This window comes from Camelina sativa, chromosome 20 (assembly GCF_000633955.1).
Source record: "Camelina sativa cultivar DH55 chromosome 20, Cs, whole genome shotgun sequence".
NCBI classification, from domain to species: Eukaryota; Viridiplantae; Streptophyta; class Magnoliopsida; order Brassicales; family Brassicaceae; genus Camelina; species Camelina sativa.
The window spans coordinates 18769970-18790017 of record NC_025704.1 but is presented as its reverse complement, the minus strand read 5'-3'; the positions used below and the strand labels follow the sequence as shown (position 1 = coordinate 18790017).

Here is a 20048-nt window from a genome sequence, read left to right as displayed (position 1 = left end):
AGTCGTCTGAGTGGTATTGCACAAGAAGCTGTAGTTTTGGGTAAACGCTACAAGGACAAGAAGCTGGTGAAGAAATTCCTCAGGAGTCTGCCAGATAAGTTTCAACCACACAGGTCTGCTATTGATGTTTCACTAAATTCTGATGAGCTCAAGTACAATCAAGTGGTTAGGATGATGCAGGCATTTGAGATACAGCTGAAGAAGAAGGAAAAGATAAATGAGAAATCATTTGCTCTCAAAGCCATTGAAGAACAGAAGATTGCAGAGTCTCAGGAAGTTGCAGATGAAGAAAAAGTCGGCTTGCTGGTTAAGAAATACTTTTGCAAGATGGAAAGAGGTCAGCAGAAGGGAACATCATCGGTCTTGAAATCTGATACTAATAAGGAGATCAGGAAGGGTGACAAGCAAGAACGACAGTGTGCTGAATGTGAGGGTTTTGGGCATTACAAGTCTGAATGTCCAAACAACAAACGGAAGAACTCTTTGCAATGCTATGGATGTAAGGGCTACGATCACACTAAGTTTGATTGTCCCTCACGAGAAAACAAGCAGAAGTCCTACATCACTTGGAGTGAAAGCAACTCAGATGAAGAGGTCGGCAAAGGAGAGGTTCTTAACAGCTTCCTTGCACTGCTGGGTGTAATTGAGGAAGATGAAAAAGATGATGTGGTGCTGGAAACCAAGGACGTAGATGAGAAGGTGAATTCTGATTCAGAAGGAGAAGAGGCAGATTTGTCAGTAGAAGATCAGATAGAGCTTCTCATCAAGACGGTGGTTCAGACGACTCAAGACAACACACAATTAACTTCTGAGAGAGATACCTTACAGCTTCATGTTGCCATGATCTCTAAAGAATTAAGTGAAGAAAAGGCAAAGACTCTGCGACTTGAGAAGCAGTTAGATGAACAGCTGAAGAATATCATGATGCTGAATAAAGGAACCAAAGATTTGGATACATTGCTGAGCACTGGAAGATCCAGCAATCTGAAGTGGGGTCTGGGTTACCAAGGAACAAACACCAACCCAACCACTAAATTCGTCAAAGGAGTGGAGTCTGAACCAGAGCTGAAGGAGAGGAAGTTCTCTCAAATGACTAGAAGGTGTGATCAGGTTCCTGTGAATCCGAATTCAAGAAACCCAAGGATGGTGGTGTTTCCTGAGGTAAATACTAGGCTGCCATATGTCTCTAGTGGGTTTCGGCAGACGTCTCAAAGACATGTTCAGCGTAGTAGACGGAGAGGATGTTGGTATTGTGGGCATCTAACTCACTATAAAGCCCAATGCTATCAGTTCCAGAATCGTGTATCTAACCTTATGCAACGTCGTGGGTTTTATCCAGCTGTAAGGAGAAACACACAGGAGTATGTCAGGAAAGATGATCTCTACTGTCATGTGGCTTTCACAGCAGAAAAAACAGAGGTTGATCAGGCCAAGTGGTATTTTGACAGTGGTTGCTCCAGGCATATGACTGGTGCCCGTGATAATCTATCACATCTAGAAGGTGTTGCTGGAGGGAGAGTTACTTTTGGTGATGGAGGAAAGGGTACAATCCGAGGAAAAGGCACAACTGGTGGTGATTCTCAACCACATCTTAAGGATGTCTTTCTGGTCGAAGGGTTGAAGGCTAATCGGATAAGTATCAGTCAGTTGTGTGATGAAGGTCTAGATGTCACATTCACCAAGAAGGGGTGCAAGGCTGTGGATCAACAAGGGTCAATAAGACTTAGAGGCAGGAGATCTGGTAACAACTGTTACATGTGGAAATCATCAATACAGTGCTTTAACACGACTGCTGAGTTGGATACAGAACTGTGGCACCAGAAGCTTGGTCATCTCAACATTCGCACAATGATGAAATTGGCTAATCAAGAGGTTGTGCGTGGAATTCCAAAGCTGAAAGGTGATCCACATTTCATATGTGGTCCTTGCAACAAAGGCAAGCAAGTCAAGACGTCTCATGGGCCTGTGACAGATGTTCGCACTAGTCAAGCACTCCAATTAGTACATATGGATCTGATGGGTCCAATTCAAGTTCAGAGCATTTCTGGACGACGGTTCATCTTTGTCATGGTGGACGATTTCACTCGCTACACCTGGGTGCGATTTCTTCGTGAAAAAGCTGATGCTCTTGAATGCTTTCGCATTCTTGCCCTGCAGATTAAAAGTGAAAAATGTTCAATCCAAGCTATTAGGAGTGATCATGGAGGAGAGTTTCAGAATGACAAGTTTGATCAATTCTGCGGAAATCAGGGCATTGTTCATCAGTACTCTGCTCCGAGAACCCCAGAGCAGAATGGCGTTGTTGAACGAAAGAACATAACACTTCAAGAAATGGCGAGAGCTATGCTCCATGGGAATCAAGTGCCACATCGGTTTTGGGATGAAGCTGTCAACACTGCTTGCTACATTATCAATCGTGTGTATGTCCGACCAGGAACCAGCAAGACTCCCTATAAGTTATGGAAAGGTAAGCCACCAACTGTAAGCTACTTTCATGTGTTTGGCTGTCTATGCTACATTCTGAATGACAAGGATCAGTTGGGTAAATTTGACTCAAAGAGTGATGAAGGGATCTTTCTTGGTTACTCCGGACACAGCACTGCTTTTCGTGTCTACAACAAACGCACAAGATCAGTTCAGGAAACAGTAAATGTTGTTTTTGATGATACTTCGTTTCAACGAATTGATATGGTGCCTGTTCTCTCTGACAAGGATCTGGTAACTGATGATGAGAAGTCTGAGCAAGCCTCTGAGAGTTTTAGTGATCATACTGGTACCAGTCCCGGACTGTCACCAGACGAGCTTCCTCCATCTTCTCAGGTTCATCGGAATCACTCCTCAGGTGATGTTATCGGTGCGATTCAGGGGGGTAGAGTTACCAGGGGCAAACAAATTGACTTTGCTCAACTGGCCGGAAGGAAACAGAAGACTGCAGTTCCGGACACTGTCACTCAGGACTCTGAAATTGTTCAATTTGCCTGTTTTGTTTCCACTATGGAACCAAAGAATCACAAAGAGGCTCTTCGGGATGAGTTCTGGGTTGCTGCAATGCAAGATGAGCTGGAACAATTTGAGCGCAGCGATGTGTGGGAACTCACTAAACGGCCAGCTAATGTCAATATAGTGGGAACGAAGTGGATCTTCAAGAATAAGAGTGATGCCAGTGGATGCATTGTGAGAAATAAAGCAAGACTTGTGGCCCAAGGTTACTCTCAAGTCGAAGGAGTTGACTTTGATGAAACCTTTGCTCCGGTAGCAAGGCTAGAATCCATCAGGTTCATGTTTGGTATGGCGTGTGCTCTCAAGTTTACTTTACATCAGATGGATGTTAAAAGTGCATTTCTAAATGGGATTCTACAAGAAGAAGTGTTTGTAGAACAACCGAAAGGCTTTGAGAACCCACAACATCCTGAGCATGTGTACCGTCTGAAGAAAGCACTATATGGTCTCAAGCAGGCTCCAAGAGCATGGTATGAGAGGTTAACAACGTTTCTTCTGGATCAAGGATATGTTCGTGGAAGTGTAGACAAGACACTGTTTGTTCTCAACAGCAACAATGCCTTGATGTTTGTGCAGATCTATGTGGACGACATTATTTTTGGCTCTACCTGTCAATCTCTGGTGCAAAGGTTTGTGAAGAACATGTCACAGGAGTTTGAGATGAGTATGGTGGGAGAGCTGAAATACTTCCTGGGTCTGCAAGTAGAACAATCAGCTGATGGGATCTTTGTGTCTCAAAGCACCTATGCTAAAGAATTGGTTCAGCGATTTGGTTTAGGGAAGAGTAAAGAAGCCAAGGTACCTATGGGAGTCAATGACAAGCTTTCAAAAGATGAGGAAGGAGAGGATGTGGATGAACGACTATACAGAGGTATGATTGGGAGCTTGCTCTACCTGACAGCAAGTAGGCCTGACATTTGTCTGTCAGTGGGGATTTGCGCACGGTACCAGGCCAAGCCTAAGTTGTCTCACTTGCTAGCAGTCAAGAAGATCATCAAGTACGTCAAGGGGACAGTGAACTTTGGTATTTTCTTCACCAAGGATACCAACACCAGTCTGAGCGGGTACTGCGATGCTGATTGGGCCGGTTCTGTGGATGATCGCCGAAGTACAAGTGGAGGATGCTTCTTTATGGGCAACAATCTAATTTCATGGCACAGCAAGAAGCAGAACAGTGTCTCACTGTCAACCGCTGAGGCAGAATACATTGCCTTGGGCAGTTGTTGTACACAGCTCCTGTGGATGCGTCAAATGTCCTCTGACTATGGTATGGATTCTGACACTTTGTTAATTCATTGTGATAATTTGAGTGCTATAAACATCTCTAAGAATCCTGTCCAGCATTCTAGAACAAAACACATAGATATTAGACACCACTTTGTTCGTGAACTTGTTGAGGCGAAACTGATTGAGATAGACCATGTGAGCACTGATTTTCAATTGGCTGATTTGTTTACTAAGCCTCTGGATTTCAACAGATTCATAAATCTGAGGAAGTCTATTGGTGTCTGTGAACTCTAACTATTTCTCTGAGTTGTGTTAGTCTAAGGCAGGAACTGGAGCTAGAACAGATCATAGAAATCCTGGAATATATAGGAGATCAACATCTGAAAGAGTGTGGGAAATAGCTGCCTGTCATGCCGGTCTGTCCATCCTGTTAAACGTTGTCATGATTAAGGAGGTCAAAGAGCTGTGAAGAGACATGCACAATCATTCGAAGGTTTAATAACCTAAGAAATGATGAGTTCCAAATCAGTGGCTGACGCAATCAAATGACGTCACTGAAGCTCAAGATGCTGAAGCAGTCATCATAAGGCTGTTTAAAATAAAAAAAAGGGAAAAAAAGGAAAAAAATATATTATGTGCTCTTCAAAGAGATGAACTCCAGCTGCCTTAACATGTTGGGATGGACTTGAGACTAAAGGCATGCAAATGTGAAAGACTACCCACATGCAACTTTCCTCTGATCTTCGACAATTCAAGAGGTTGTGATAGTCTCTAGTGAAGGTTCTGAACAAGTGACTGATACGACAAGGGTCTGGTTAGTATTTTATCTTCTGCACTGTTTAAGTTTTAAACAAAAAAAAAAAACAAAAAATATATTCATTGCTCATATGTGTTTAATTCTCGTTCAGGGTCCTTCATAAATCTGTCATTAGTGGTTGTGTGTATCTGTGTGTTTGATTCATGAATCTGTTAATTGGATTAAAAAGGAGGAAGAATGAGATTTATTAATGCATTAATATTAATTGTGATTGATTGAATTAACGATTGAATGCAGTCAAATGAGGAAATAGATGCAGTGTACACTAATGTTCAATTAAGTGGTTTCAGGAAACTTTAATGTTTTGGGCCGAGTTTGTGCAGCCCATTGAGACTCACGGAGGTGTATAAAAAGGAGCAGCTAGGGTTTTGGCGTTTTCCTCATCCCCTTTGCGATTTCAATCCTGTGTCGATTAATCTTCTGCTCAAATCTCTCTTTCTCCATTCGATCAACGCTCTATCAACGATGAAGTCCATCTTTAGTGGTTTCCAATATGACTCCAGCTCAGATGAGGAGCTTCACACTCCACCGTCCTCGTTGCCTCCGCCCACTCCACTTGCTCCGATTGATCCCGCGACTGCCATGGTGGTCTACCAGCCTCAGGAGGAGTCTGTGACTGCATCACCGACTCGGGTGGATCGAGTTCCCTCGCCTTCTCACGGGAACCAAGAAACCTGCGACTCTTCGTCTTCTCCGCCGAGAGAGGTGACTTCTCGATTTCCGGTGGTCGATCTCACTGGTGATGTTCCTGTTCCCACAGTGTCGAATCAGGGGATCTCGTCTCGTCTGCGTAAAAGACAATCAGCTGTGGATACGGATGGTCGTGAATCCAAGCGTCCGTCTCTCCGTAAGGACAAGAGTGTGTCCTCCTCACGCGGTGCATCGTCAAAGGACTTTGACACAAAACGGTTCATGTCTGCTGAGGCTGCTCGACGGTATGGTTTCTTCGCCTCTCTAACCATTGCTGCTGAGGTTTGTTATACTCAGGGAGTTGGTGTTTCTACTAGGGAGCTGCTTGATCAAGCTGGTCTGTTGAAAACAGTCACCCAAATTGTCCCTTATGATTCTGAGGTTGTTTATGAGTTCTGGGCAAATCTTCCTACAGTTAAGGTTGAAGGAAACTCAGTTGATGTGCTTGTCAGAGATTGGATGTACGAGTTTTCCCCAAGCCGCATCAATGCTCTGTTTGGTCTTCAATCAGTTGATGTTCGTGAACAAAAGCTACAGACAGCTGCAATCCTGGAGGAGGATCTCGCGCTCTTTTTGTCTGGTGGTCAAGTGAAGACCTGCAAGCAGCTTGTGTCGACGGCAATCAAGGACCCAGTGATCAAGGATCTGAATAAGATTTGCTGCAGCAACTGGTCTCCCACGGTGAATACAGGGTACATATCCGCGAACAGAGCCATGGTGATCTACATGATCATGCATCGTATTCCGTTTGATTTTGGGAGGATGATCTATGAACAGATCATACAGTTTGGTCTGCAAGCTCAGTCAGGGTTTCGTCTACCTTTTCCAAGCCTTATCCATCAGCTCCTTGCAGCTCAGCGTCCTGTCCCGAGTCTTCAGCAACAAGACGTGAAAAAGACAAAGGGGAAGAAGACTATGTCGCGGCCCGCTGAAAATACTATTCGTAGTGGTACATCTGCAGAGCGGAAAGCCATCCGGTTGGCGATCAAGATCCTGCAAGATGCCTTGGACGCTGNAGATGGTCGTCAATCCAAGCGTCCGTCTCTCCGTAAGGACAAGAGTGTGTCCTCCTCACGCGGTGCATCGTCAAAGGACTTTGACACAAAACGGTTCATGTCTGCTGAGGCTGCTCGACGGTATGGTTTCTTCGCCTCTCGAACCATAGCTGCTGAGGTTTGCTATACTCAGGGAGTAGGTNTTGTTTTTATTTGATTTCATGTGGTTCTCCCCTGTTTAAAACTTGAGACTTTTTTTTATTGGTTTTATTTTGTTTCTGTTTTGGTTTTATTTTGTTTCTGTTTTGGTTTTGAACAATTTATTTTTAACAAGTCTTTATCGGTTAACCGTCTTGTGTTGCTTGCTGGAATATTTTGCTAGTACGGTTGTGTTCTTGTTTTGGCTGTGTTGTCTGTGCATTTTCAGGTTTGATGCTGCGGTTGCTTGTGTGGCAAGATTCAGTCAAAAAGGGGGGAGATTGTAAGTGCATCAGAGCTCTGAGGGTGACAGGAGCTTGCGAAGTGTCTCAGAGTGCTGATATGCTGACGTGGCAGATGGGCTGACGTGGAAGAAGATTATGGACGCTGTGATAAGAAGCGTGAAGAGGAAGGAAGAAGAAGATCAAGATATACACGAAGATATTGAGGGTATATTTGATCGAGAGAGTTAAGGGAGGATATTTCTTAGGATAAGGAATATTTCCTTTTAGTTAGGGATTCACTAAGATCTAGGTTAGAGATCGTGAGTGAAGGGTTTAAAGAGACGAGGGCTAGCCGCAAAAAGAGTTAGCACTCGTGGGAAAAGTTTGAGAGATTTGTAAACCTTCGAGCAAACAAAAAGAGCTTTGAAGGTGAGTGTGTTTTACTCTTTTAGATCTACACAGGGTGTTGTGTTAGATAGACAAGAGAGTAGGCTTAGATTCATAACTTGTAAAAGGGAGTTTTTATAAGTTTGAATAAAAGCGTTTGCTTGGCGCATTTCCAAGCAGTTTGAGTGATTGTTGTCCTCTATACCTTTACAATCGCAACTGCGGAGCAACCACTGTGTGCAAAACATCGCGGTCAATCGATCCATCCGGCCGAGCTTCCCATAAGATATGCTGGTTACTCGACCTGTTTTAGAAAAGAAGCTGGTTCCAATGAAAGAGACACACGTCGCATTTTCCGTGTTCACCAGTTTGAGAAAGTCGAACAGTTTTGCATCACCGGTCCTGATGATTCGTGGGAAATGCTCCAAGAGATGTTGAAGAACTCGGAAGAGTTTTACCAAGCGGTATGTAATTTTCCTAATATTTCATACGTTTTCTAAATGAGCCAAAATTGTTATATATATGATGATTCCTCTGCAATGCATGCAGCTTAAAATTCCATACCGAGTGGTGTCAGTTGTCTCGGGAGCTTTGAACAACGCAGCTGCTAAAAAGTATGACTTGGAAGGATGGTTTCCTGCGTCAGAGATTTACAGAGAGCTCGTGTCCTGTTCCAACTGTACAGACTATCAGTCTCGAGGGCTTGATATCAGATATGGTCAGAAAAAGAGCAATGAGGAGACGAAGCAGTATGTTCATATGCTGAATTCGACTCTTACCGCGACAGAGAGGACCATTTGCTTGCATTCTCGAGAACTACCAGCGAGATGATGGTGTGAATATCCCGGAAGTTCTGCAGCCGTATATGGGCGGCAAGAAGATTTTGCCCTTCAAAAAATGAAGTCTGTCTAAGTCTAGCAAATTATAAAATACAGAAATGTTTCTTCTTTTTAAATAAAAAAAGATTCTACGATCATTTTGTTTCGATATATATTTCATTCATCTCCAATTTCGTAGTGCGACGAGGTGGAATAATTTAATAATGTGAGATGATGCTAAATACAATAATACAATCTATATATATACATTTTTTAATTACATTTTGGGTTCTACTTTGTTTCCTAAATATTTAACATTCCATTCCAACTAAAAAAATTACAACAATCAAAATGGAAACAAAAACTATGATATATTTAACCACATGCTTATTGTGTTTTGAAGATATTTTATCTTTGAATCATTTGCAAACAAAGAAAACGAAGAAGACAACAATTTGATTACCATTTTATTTTCCAAAATTGTAAGCTTTAATTCTTAGGGGGGTGTATTCAATATAATATTTCAAGTGATTTGATTTTTCATGAGATTTTAAATGATTTTGATGATTTTAGGGAACTTGATATGATTTTTTGTAAAATTCTTTCAAATCATGAGATTTGGATTTCTGTATTTTTAACTAAACAAATCCTCTCAAATCCTCCAGAATCTCTAAAAATCATTAAAATCCAAATCCACAAACTGTTTTGAATAACAGTGGATTTTAAAGTAAATTTTTAAATCATTAGCTCAATAACAGTGGATTTTAAAGTAGATTTTTAAATCATTAGTTCAATAACAGTGGATTTTAATAGAGTTTTTCAAATCCATAATTAAATAACAGAGGATTTGTAAAATTTATCCAAATCACTTAAAATATCAAGTTGAATACATCCCCCTTAACGTAGAAAAAACTTCGATTCATATTTATTTAAATATTATAATTAATATATATATATATACTTAATAAAATTTTAAAATATTATGAATACGTAAAATTTAAAAAGTTTAAAATATTATATAATATGATTATATAGTAGATGAGTTATAAAAAGGACATGTTGGAATTAATAAAATATCATTAAATTTGTGCTAACACGGATTAAATTATTATTTTATTATTTGTCAACGCTACAAATACAAATATTAGAATATTTGACATAATAAATTAAATTCATTTAACTAAAATTGTGTAAAATAATTAAATCATTAGAAAAAATGTGACTTAATCAAAGCGTATAAATAACTTATTATGTATTTTAGATCCCTTAGTTTTTGTTATAATAATTAAAAATTAAAATAGAATCTCAAATACTAAACAAAACAAAATAAATATGACAAACAAATGGTCATGAAATGTATTATGGGTTAAAAAATTAATATAAACATTTAGCCGCATAAACGGTCGGAAAATTTAGTTATTCCTCTATTTGCAAAACATCCAATATTTAACAAATAAATACAATATAATATAAAAATAATAATAAAAATTATATGCACGCGGTGTACCACGTGTTAAAAATCTAGTATTGTGTACGTAATATTGGGTAAGTACCCGCACACTACGTGCATATATTTGATTTTGAGTTTTGACATAGTTATTAAACTTACATGACTCACAAGTAATGTTATTAATTATTTTGTTACCAATTTTGACTGTACAATTTTAATGTCACATAAATTTCACATATATAGTCATATTATACTACATATAAAATTAATATAACACCTTAAAATTAAAATAGAAAGTATTGAGGTCGACTTTATAAAAAATAACGATAATCCTACAAACAAACAAAAATGATGATCATACTTAATTATAACTAGGGATCGGACCCGCACATACGTACAAGATTTTTTTCTAAATACTTTTTTCAGAATTTTGGATCTGCACTTACGTGTTTTGATTTATAACACATGAGTCTTATAGTGGCTTCGTATACTAAATTTAGTATAGTATTTATAATCCAAATTTGTATTAGTTTGATTTCAATCCAGTTTGTGAATGTTTGAAATAAGACTCATTTCACATGGAACTTGGACTGACATAATGATGAATCTGGATGAGTTGTGAACCAGATTGACCATTCTATCATACTTATAAACTATCAAACGGGATAAAAAATCGTGAAAATGAATTAAAACATCGTGAACCCAAATAACCCAAATAGAGATATCAAAGAGATAAACCCAACACGTTATACCGGTTGGGTTTTAAATCTTTTGACCCTATAAAAACCCGTTCCGCGAGATATACAGGAGTAAATAGTTCCACATACATGAATTAAATACATCATTATAATATCGATTTTTGTTCGGACTGTAATCCATTTTTCGATTAGTTACGTTTATCTTTTTTTAAAAACAAAATACTCGAATTCTGAGTCAAAATTAGGCCTCGGCAAAATACCTGGATCCGAAAATCCGATCCTACAAATCTGATCCGAACTTGTATCCAAAATTTTAGAATATCTGAACGGTTTCCAAAACTCTAAATACGAAAACTCGAACCCAAACCCGATCTGAACCAGAATCCAAACGGGTACCCAAATATACCAGATCCAAACCCAAAGTCTAGAAATACCCGAACGGATCATATACCTCTAAACCCCGAAAACCCAAAAATCCGAAATATCTGATCCGAACTCTAATATTATCCGAACGCCCGGGCCTAGTCAAAGTTAGGCTGTGGCATTCAGTTAACTCTTTCGTTTTGGTTCAGTTTCATTCAGTTTCATTTGGTTTCGGTTGGTTTGGATATACAGTAATATAATAAATATTTAGATATTTTAGAAATTTTGGTTTGGTTTGGTTTGGTTATTTAGTAGATAACCATAACTAACCAAAAGTGAACCAAATATAACCAAAAAAAATACAAAAAGCAACAATATTAAAACGGAAAATAGAAAGAGAAATAAAATTGGTTTGATTTTGCAAAAGAGTATTTAATATTTACAAACTAAAATCATTTGGATATATTAATTATTTAAATTATTTGATTTTTTTGTGTGATAATTAATATTTTATTTGGATATATCAATCTAGGGATAGACCCGAACGTCCGTGCAGCGTTTTTTGCCAACTTTTTATGTAAAACATTTGGTATTCTTTACTTCAGAGTTGTATTAGTGAATTGTATGATTATTACTCACAATAAAATATTGAATTATTTAGATTGGATTTAATATTACTAAAATTATTTACATGTAGATATTAATGAGTCAATAAGTGTAAACACTAAGATATTGTTGATGGGGCAGATTTTTCTTTTAAATTATTCTTTTATATTTTTGTTTTATACATTAATGTCTTCTATTATTTATATTGAACACTTTTATGCTAGATAAATTGAGAAAAAAACATATTACAGTTAGGATTGTAAGCATTAACATCCCATCCCATAACAATTTTTTGAGAATAAAAGAATGCATTTGATTTTATGAAAAGGTTATTTGACTAAAAGTAAGACAATATGGCTAGATATAATAATTAATTATAATACGTTTTATACTATCTAATTTTATTTTAAACAATTATAATTTGAATTAGTTATTTAAAAATAAGGAAAACATCCTGTTTATAAAATAGTTATTAATTATAAAACTTTTTATTTTTCAGTTCTAATTAAAATGTAACATATTTTAGTCTACTACTTTTTTGGGATAAGAATATATAGTTTAGACTATATTAATTCTAGTAAATTTTTAATACATTTAATAAAATAGAGTAGTTTTCATAGATATTCCGATTTTGGTAGAAATTCTTGAAACTATTTGAAATAATAGCAATCATGGTTGTGTAAATGAGCATTCTCACACAAAATGCTGACGTGTCGCACTCATAGAGCTCCAGACACTATTTCCTTTATTTGTCATTAGTTTTTGATAATATTTACATCAGTTTTCCAAAAATATAATTAACACCCAAAATTCTTATATTCTCTTTTGAACTTAATTATATCCTTTAATTACATTTTCATAAAATTTTTAAAATAAATTTTCAGAACTCTTTGTTCATATGATATGGTAATATAATATTGATATTATAATAATTGTCACATGTTAAACTTCAACTATATTACAAAATATATATATATATATATATATATTTTAAATATATATATATATATATTTTAAATATATATATATATATATACACTACACAAACGAATTTTAGATTCTAATTACCGATAAATATTATAAATTTTGTGAATAAAAATTACAGTAAAAATATTTAATAAAAATTTTATACCGCACATAGTGCGGATTGTTACCTAGTTTGTTTTAAAAGAAAAAAATGGATTTGAAAAAGAAATGTTTAGCATATTCGCTGTGAATCAATATTTCCTCATTTTAATAGATTTTCTTTTTACAGAAATTACTAATAAAAAAAATGATTTAGTACCAATAAATTGTTAAACTAATCAAAATCGATTTCATATTAAATTTCCAGGAAACTTTCTCTAAAAAAAACCATACAATAATTCAACTTTATTTTTTACAAATTCCTCCAACATCAAATGATTTCAACAAAGATAATTTTTTATGGAATTGATATTTTGTAAAGTAAGCTATATTTCCATTTCTTCTATCTCCCTAATGAAATATTTTTGTAAAATCACAGTCGAGAGCTTTTCTCACTTTTCACTCTCCAGAAGATTGATTCAGCATGGTTCTAGTTCGAACTCATCAATACTTTTTTGGAAATATGGAGTTATCTGCCAATAAAAATTCAAGTTAAAACGTATAAGAGAATAATAAATAACATGAATTAGGTCATATTGAGTGAAAATTTATACATGATTGGCATAATATGTTGGAAAAAATGAAATTCTTTTTTTTCCAACATGATTTATCATACACATAATTAGAGTATTATTTTTAAATGTTTTAGATGAAATATAAATAGATCCTTACCAATTGTTGATTCTTTGGAGATCCTGGATTTGGGAATGCTGATTACAAACTTATCAATTGCTCTTGATAATATCTTCATCTCTGAGTACCTGACATACCCCTGACTTAATATAATTTGATATATTAATTTACACTCCACAAAAATTATGTTAATAAGGTTAGAATAAGCTTACCTTTGTTTTAACTTGTAACTTGTTCGGTTAGATAAAACTTGAGAACACCTTCTCCATTGATAATATTGAATCCAAATAAAAAAAACAGAAGCCGCTAAATATATACTGTATATAAGAAGAAAAGATGAATAAGAATTATGCTAGACATTTGTTTTTATAAGTTTACAAAAATACTATTTGTTTAAAAGTTTATTTGAAAAACTTACAGTTCATATTCCCAAAACATTTGCAGTTTCACTCCAAATACTGCAGTATATGACTTGGAGGTATGAAAAATATTTTAATCTTGAAATTGACCTTTTTCCAGCACTTTCAATTTTATATCGAGGTCTGCTTTTCTTTGGATTTAGTATTGTGTGTTGTTCTAATAGTACTTTACTTTTATAGTCATTACTATCTTGTTACGCTTAAGTTGGATTAATTATGATTTTCCTAAAATTATGGCTGAATATTTTCTAATATCACGATTTTTAAGCACTATATTAATTTTTCAGTTTCAATTAGTATTAATTTCTCCACACCTATAAATACATGATTTTATTATGGCAATATATTAACTATGGTTATTTTTATAGTTCACGATATATAGAATTTAGGAAAAAATCAATAAATTTGTTAATAGATTTAATTTATATGAAATATTATTTTTACTCTTCTGACTTAGTTGTTTTAGAAAGTACTAAATATATGGGATAAAAATGTTTTTTTTTTAATTATGCAGACAATTAGGTCTGTTTGGCAACATAGATATATGATATATTTTTTTTTTCTTTTTTCTTGTACTATCCAATTAATAGTATAGATAAATACTAAGGACTATAATAAGAAATTTATAATACAAATAGGCTTACACTAAAATCTAAAAGGGAAAAAAGCTTAAAAATACCTCATTTATTTTTTATTTGGAAGTTTAATACTTCGTCTTTTTTGGTTAGAAGAAAAATACCTCATTTAATTAAAATGTGTGATTTAATACTCAAACTAATAAATTTTGTTAGTTTCATACTTACGATTTTTTTGACAAAAAAATTTCCGTTTTTACCCTTACTATATCAATTAATAATTAATTTTAAATGATATGGTATTAATTTATAATTTTATTTGAATTAAAATTAATAAAAAGAAATATTAAATAAATTTAATTTTAATTCAAATAAACCTATAAATTAAAAAAATTCTTGGGTTTACAAAAGAGTGATTAGGGTTTAGATTTTACAATTAAACAAAATTATATGTCAGTTTGGGTTTACAAAATAGTGGTTAGGGTTTAGATTTTATAATTAAACAAAATTATATGTCGGTTTGGGTTTACAAATGAGTGGTTAGGGTTTAGATTTTACAATCAAACAAATTTATATGTCGGTTTGGGTTTATAAAAGAGTGGTTAGGGTTTAGATTTTAAAATTAAAGAAAATTATATGTCGGTTTGGGTTTATAAAAGAGTGGTTAGAGTTTAGATTTTACAATTAAACAAAATTGTATTTCAATTTGGGTTTATAAAAAAATGATTAGGGTTTAAATTACACAATTAAACAAAATTATATGTCGGTTTGGGTTTATAAAAAAGTAATTTAGATTTACATATTATAATTAAAACTATAATATAATGTTTAGAATTAATAACTTTAAAATTGAATGATACACATATTTTGTTTTTTAATTAATAATTTGTTTCCTTAATTAAGTGGGGGTGAACCCAAGAATTGTCTATAAATTAATACCATGTCATTTAAAATTAATTATGAATTGACATAGTCAGGGTAAAAATGGAATTTTATTTTTGTCAAAAAATTGTAAGNGGGTAAAAACAGAATTTTATTTTTGTCAAAAAATCGTAAGCATGAAACTAACAAAATTTATTAATTTAAGTATTAAATCACACGTTTCAATTAAATGAGGTATTTTTCTTCCAACCAAAAAAGACAAAGTATTAAACTTCCAAAAAGATACATAATTCTTTTCAATGAAATTGAAATATTTGGGAGGCTTTCTGTGATTCAGAGAACAAATTGGGGATTTGTATTGCAATTTACAATAATTAATAAAATTTACAGGAACCAACCATTGACAAAATCAGTTTACAGGAAAACAAATTTCTCAAAAACCCTAGCGGCTGCTGATCTGATAAGAATTGTTGTATTTTAAAGGTTTTTCAGCTTTTGATTCCCAGAGAAAGGCACAAAAAAGAAAGATGTTGGATATCAATCTTTTCCGGGAAGAAAAAGGTAACAATCCGGAGATCATCAGAGAATCGCAACGCCGGAGATTTGCCAATGTTGAAGTTGTTGATGAGATTATTAAGCTCGACAAAGAATGGCGACAGCGTAAGTAATCTCCACGATCGCTCGCCTTAATCGTTTTGCTTCTTACGGATTTGAGATTTGAATTGGTTATCTTATCTCAACCTAACTTTGTGTGTGTTTTCAGGTCAATTTGAAGTTGAGAGCTTCCGAAAAGAGTTCAACAAGCTGAACAAGCAAGTCGCGCAGCTCAAAATTGTTAGTTTTAGCAACCTTCTCTTAGATCCATAGTGGTTCTTCTTTGGTTGTTTGAGAATTTATTTAGTCACTCTTGATATTAGTTGTCTCTACCAATTTCTAGTGTTTGCTTTGATTTTTAGTGTGAATGCATACCAAATCTTTGACGAACCTTTTAGAAAGATGAGAAACTCAACATTGTTGTAACGTTTTTGTTTTTTCTGGAATAGAAAAAAGAAGATGCGACTGAGATTATTCAGCAAACCGAGAAAAACAAACAAGATTCTACCGCAAAGGAGGTGGAAGTTCGTGAAGCTTATGCTGCTTTGAAAGCCAAATTGGAGACTGTTGGAAACCTGATCCATGACTCGGTTCCTATTGATAAGGATGAGGTTTGTGCCATTTCGTTCCTTCAAAGTTTGTCCAACATGGTGGTGAGAGAAATCTATAAGTTTATTGGTGTTTTTTTCCATATGCAGGCTAATAATGCAGTGATTAAAGTGTGGGGTGAAAAGCTGGTTCCTACGCCTGGTTTGAAGCTGAAAAACCATGTGGATCTTGTTGAGCTGCTCGGTATTGCAGATACCAAAAGAGGTAGCATTAACTGACACTCTTAGCATCCTCCTCCTCATTATGTGTTAGTGGGTTTCATTGTAATGCTATTTTGGACTCAGGTGCTGAAATCGCTGGAGCTAGAGGCTTTTTCCTTAAAGGAGATGGCTTGATGCTTAACCAAGCTCTTATCAACTTTGGGTTAACTTTCTTGAAAAAGAGAGGATTCACTGGATTGCAGCCTCCTTTTTTCATGAGGAAGGATGTTATGGCCAAGTGCGCACAGTTGGCGCAGTTCGATGAGGAGCTTTACAAGGTTTTTAATCTGTTACAAAACATTAGATAATTATGCTGTTAAGAGTAGTTTTATTCAGAGAAGATTGTTGTTGTATTGTCCAGGTGACTGGTGAAGGAGATGACAAATACCTTATTGCAACTGCTGAGCAGCCTCTTTGTGCATACCATCTTGATGAATGGATCCATCCGACTGAGCTTCCCCTAAGGTATAAACAAACATAGTAATATCTACTCGCAGCTTTTAAGACTATTGTTTTTTTTTTCATGTTTTGGGAATTCCCGCCAACATTATAATTGGTTTGATCCAGATATGCTGGTTACTCGTCCTGCTTTAGAAAAGAAGCTGGTTCCCATGGAAGAGACACTCTTGGTATTTTCCGTGTTCACCAGTTTGAGAAAATTGAACAGTTCTGCATCACTGGTCCTAACGACAATGCCTCATGGGAAATGCTGGATGAGATGATGAAGAACTCGGAAGATTTTTACCAAGCGGTAATTTCTATATCTTAAGTCAAGAAACCTTTTTTTTTTCTCCATAGTTTCTAATTAGTCAACTGTGTGATTTCTATGCAGCTAAAGCTTCCATACCGAATTGTGTCGATTGTCTCTGGAGCATTGAACGATGCAGCTGCAAAGAAGTATGACTTGGAAGCTTGGTTTCCGTCGTCGGAGACTTACAGAGAGCTTGTGTCCTGTTCCAATTGTACAGACTACCAGGCTCGAAGGCTTGAGATCAGATACGGTCAGAAAAAGAGCAATGAGCAGACGAAGCAGTATGTGCATATGCTGAATTCAACACTTACTGCAACTGAGAGGACCATTTGCTGCATTCTCGAGAACTACCAGCGAGAGGGTGGCGTGGATATCCCTGAGGTTCTACAGCCGTTTATGGGAGGAGAGACGTTTTTGCCTTTCAAAGCTAAGCCCGTAGTTGCTGATACCAAAGGGAAGAAATCGAAAGCTTGATTGATATATTATGATTAACGACTCTTCTGTTTTCTCTTGAAATCAATGAAACACTTCGATACATTTTCTTGTGGAATCTTTTTTGGACTTCGAGTTATTTTACCAGGAGTCCTGGTCCAGGACCTTTGATTTGTTATATGATTTCCTTTAGTAATTTTTCCCTTTCTTTGACGAATCATTTGTTCTTGTTAACTTTGCTTCAGTAAAAAACAGGATACGCGATCTAACTTTGAAAGATGTGCTAAACTTTTGAACCAATTTCACCAAACTTTTGGCATTATAAGGAACTTGAGTTTAGATTTTTAAAAATAAGTCAAGCATAGCCAAAAACAACTCATAAAGGGTAGGTAGCATATCAATTTACTATACGATCTCTATATTTTTGAAGTATACTCGTAATATACATGTTGATGACAACAAATGAAAGAATCATGCAACACGGATTCAGTCTCTACTACTAGTATTACAAAAATTGGCCACTCTGCAAGGTAAAAAAAAGACTCTTTCATGATCTACGGATTCAGATATGAAAATCGCACTATAGTTAAAACACTTCAAAAAACAGCTTTGTCTTAATCGTCTCCACCCCGTATGAACTATGCGATCACCCCACCGACTGTCTTCGGTATCAAGGGGCAGTCCTTTATACAGTGATAGTGAACAGATATAGCTTCAGCACGACTGAAAGCGCCAGCTGTAGAAGAAAAATGCTGACCACAATCAAGAACCATCTCTCTCCTGCAGAGTTAATATGTGCTTTGAGGTTCAATGCCACAAATGTTGCAGACATGAATCCAGCTAAACCCGCAATCACCCATCTGAATATCTCTAGTGGCACAACAGAGAGACACTGCAGAAACAACAATTTTTTAGTCTTGGGGTTTATTTTTCTCAATGAATGTCTCATCAGGGAGTAAAAGAGGAATTAATAAACTAACTCACCAATGCAGGGATAAAGACGAAAAGGGAATATCCGTAGAGACAGAAAAGTTGGACTAAGCCAGATGGTGCAGAGAAGTACTTGAGAACGACATATAATGCGAGAGGGACAATGGTTACATAACCGTAGAACACTCCAGCAGACCAAGTCACCAGATTAATATCATAGTTCCATTCCTGTTTCTTTAATTTGTGTGCTATGTAAGTAACAAATGTTCCTATGGATGCTGCTACAAAGATCAAGGTTGTGCATATCCAGAATGGCCCGTACCTATAAGACACACAGCTTATTCTCTTGAGAAAATTGGAAAAAGCAAATGCCAATTCCTCCGTCTAAACCCACCAGTCCACTTATCTCTACAGTGCGGAAAAAACGGTAAAGAAGAGGACTCTTACAGATCAGGGTTGTTGGCAGTCTTTTCTGTAAAGGTTCCTCTGAAAGGAAAGAGAGATTCTTTGAGTCTCTCAAGGACATCTGAGGTGTCCACATCAAAGTAAGGCTTGTAAGCACCAACAGTGAATCTATGGAGCCAACCACCAGACTGAGGTTCATCTGTACCATTCACGGGCCTGGAAAATGTATCTGCAGCAGCAGATCGAACTATATAAGCCCTAAGACATACGAAATCACAAAGACTGGCACTGGCCAATCAATTCAACTTCTCAACTAATGAAGAGTAAACCTCGATAGAATAGAAGCATAACTAACCAAATGTAAAAGGATATAATATTATTACCGTCAGCATCTCGAGGAGGATTAGTACCACCAGAGATCTTTCCCAGAGTAGCAGATGGAGGAAACGTTTGTAGATTTGAGTCTGGAATTACAATGTATCCCCATCAATCAATCAAACCGCAGAACAAAATACATACGCAAATCTTATAAAGACTTAGATTCCAGCAAAATCTCACAACAACAATACAAAAATGCCTCTAATCTACTTCGTTCTATTACAGATTCAAAAAAAAAAAATTCTGATTACGAAATTGTTTACCTGCGAATTTGACGGTGACATGGCCAGGATCTGAAACGGCCTGCGATGGAAACAAGATGTGATCAGAAGGCGAGAGGATCTCGACAATACAATCGAAGAAGAATGACAAAGTGCAAAAAAAAGAGAAGGATCACAGAAACAAAGGAAAGAGGTAGCTTTTTTACTTACGGGAACAGATCCAGAAACTTTATGGTGATCGATGTTCGTGTAGCTCCCACCGGACATCATCTTCCTTCCTTCTCCTCCTCCTTTTCTCTCTTCTCACAGCAGAAGAAACGATACAACAAATACTCAAAACCCTCTTTCTCGTTTAGAAGCATTCTACCCTTTTTTTTTTTTTTTTTTTTTTTTTTTTTTTTTTTTTTTTTTTTTTTTTTTT

At 35.9% G+C, this 20048-nt stretch overlaps 3 protein-coding genes across 3 annotated transcripts in view; 2 read left to right on the top strand and 1 right to left on the bottom strand.

Moving 5' to 3' along the window:
• Window positions 1-8439, top strand: part of LOC104772651 (serine--tRNA ligase, cytoplasmic) — an 11127-nt gene extending 2688 nt beyond the window's left edge. Inside the window, 3 exon segments of the mRNA XM_019241998.1 lie at window positions 7750-8002; window positions 8088-8339; window positions 8341-8439. Of these exon segments, the coding sequence (XP_019097543.1) occupies window positions 7750-8002; window positions 8088-8339; window positions 8341-8439 (604 nt within the window).
• LOC104771210 (serine--tRNA ligase, cytoplasmic) lies at window positions 15512-17910 on the top strand. The gene is made up of 8 exons (XM_010495704.2): window positions 15512-15767; window positions 15871-15941; window positions 16151-16312; window positions 16400-16514; window positions 16595-16788; window positions 16872-16975; window positions 17078-17261; window positions 17343-17910. The coding sequence occupies exons 1-8, from the start codon at window positions 15635-15637 to the stop codon at window positions 17733-17735; spliced, it is 1356 nt and encodes a 451-aa protein (XP_010494006.1). The 5' UTR covers window positions 15512-15634; the 3' UTR covers window positions 17736-17910.
• On the bottom strand, window positions 18070-19956 carry LOC104771209 (protein YIPF1 homolog). The gene is made up of 6 exons (XM_010495702.2): window positions 19838-19956; window positions 19670-19709; window positions 19412-19492; window positions 19071-19257; window positions 18678-18945; window positions 18070-18585 (listed from the first exon to the last, which is right to left on the bottom strand). Exons 1-6 carry the CDS (start codon window positions 19895-19897, stop codon window positions 18379-18381), a joined length of 843 nt encoding a protein of 280 aa, XP_010494004.1. The 5' UTR covers window positions 19898-19956; the 3' UTR covers window positions 18070-18378.

Bases quoted from the DNA above. Each gene is read 5' to 3' on its own strand.
- LOC104771210 (XM_010495704.2), top strand. From the start codon at position 15,635: ATGTTGGATATCAATCTTTTCCGGGAAGAAAAAGGTAACAATCCGGAG. The intron at 15,942-16,150 runs GTTAGTTTTAGC...TTTCTGGAATAG, and splicing joins AAGTCGCGCAGCTCAAAATT to AAAAAAGAAGATGCGACTGA. The intron at 17,262-17,342 runs GTAATTTCTATA...ATTTCTATGCAG, and splicing joins CGGAAGATTTTTACCAAGCG to CTAAAGCTTCCATACCGAAT.
- LOC104771209 (XM_010495702.2), bottom strand. From the start codon at position 19,897: ATGATGTCCGGTGGGAGCTACACGAACATCGATCACCATAAAGTTTCT. The intron at 19,493-19,669 runs GTAAACAATTTC...TTGTAATTCCAG, and splicing joins TGTCACCGTCAAATTCGCAG to ACTCAAATCTACAAACGTTT. The intron at 19,258-19,411 runs GTAATAATATTA...CTGCTGCTGCAG, and splicing joins TCCTCCTCGAGATGCTGACG to ATACATTTTCCAGGCCCGTG.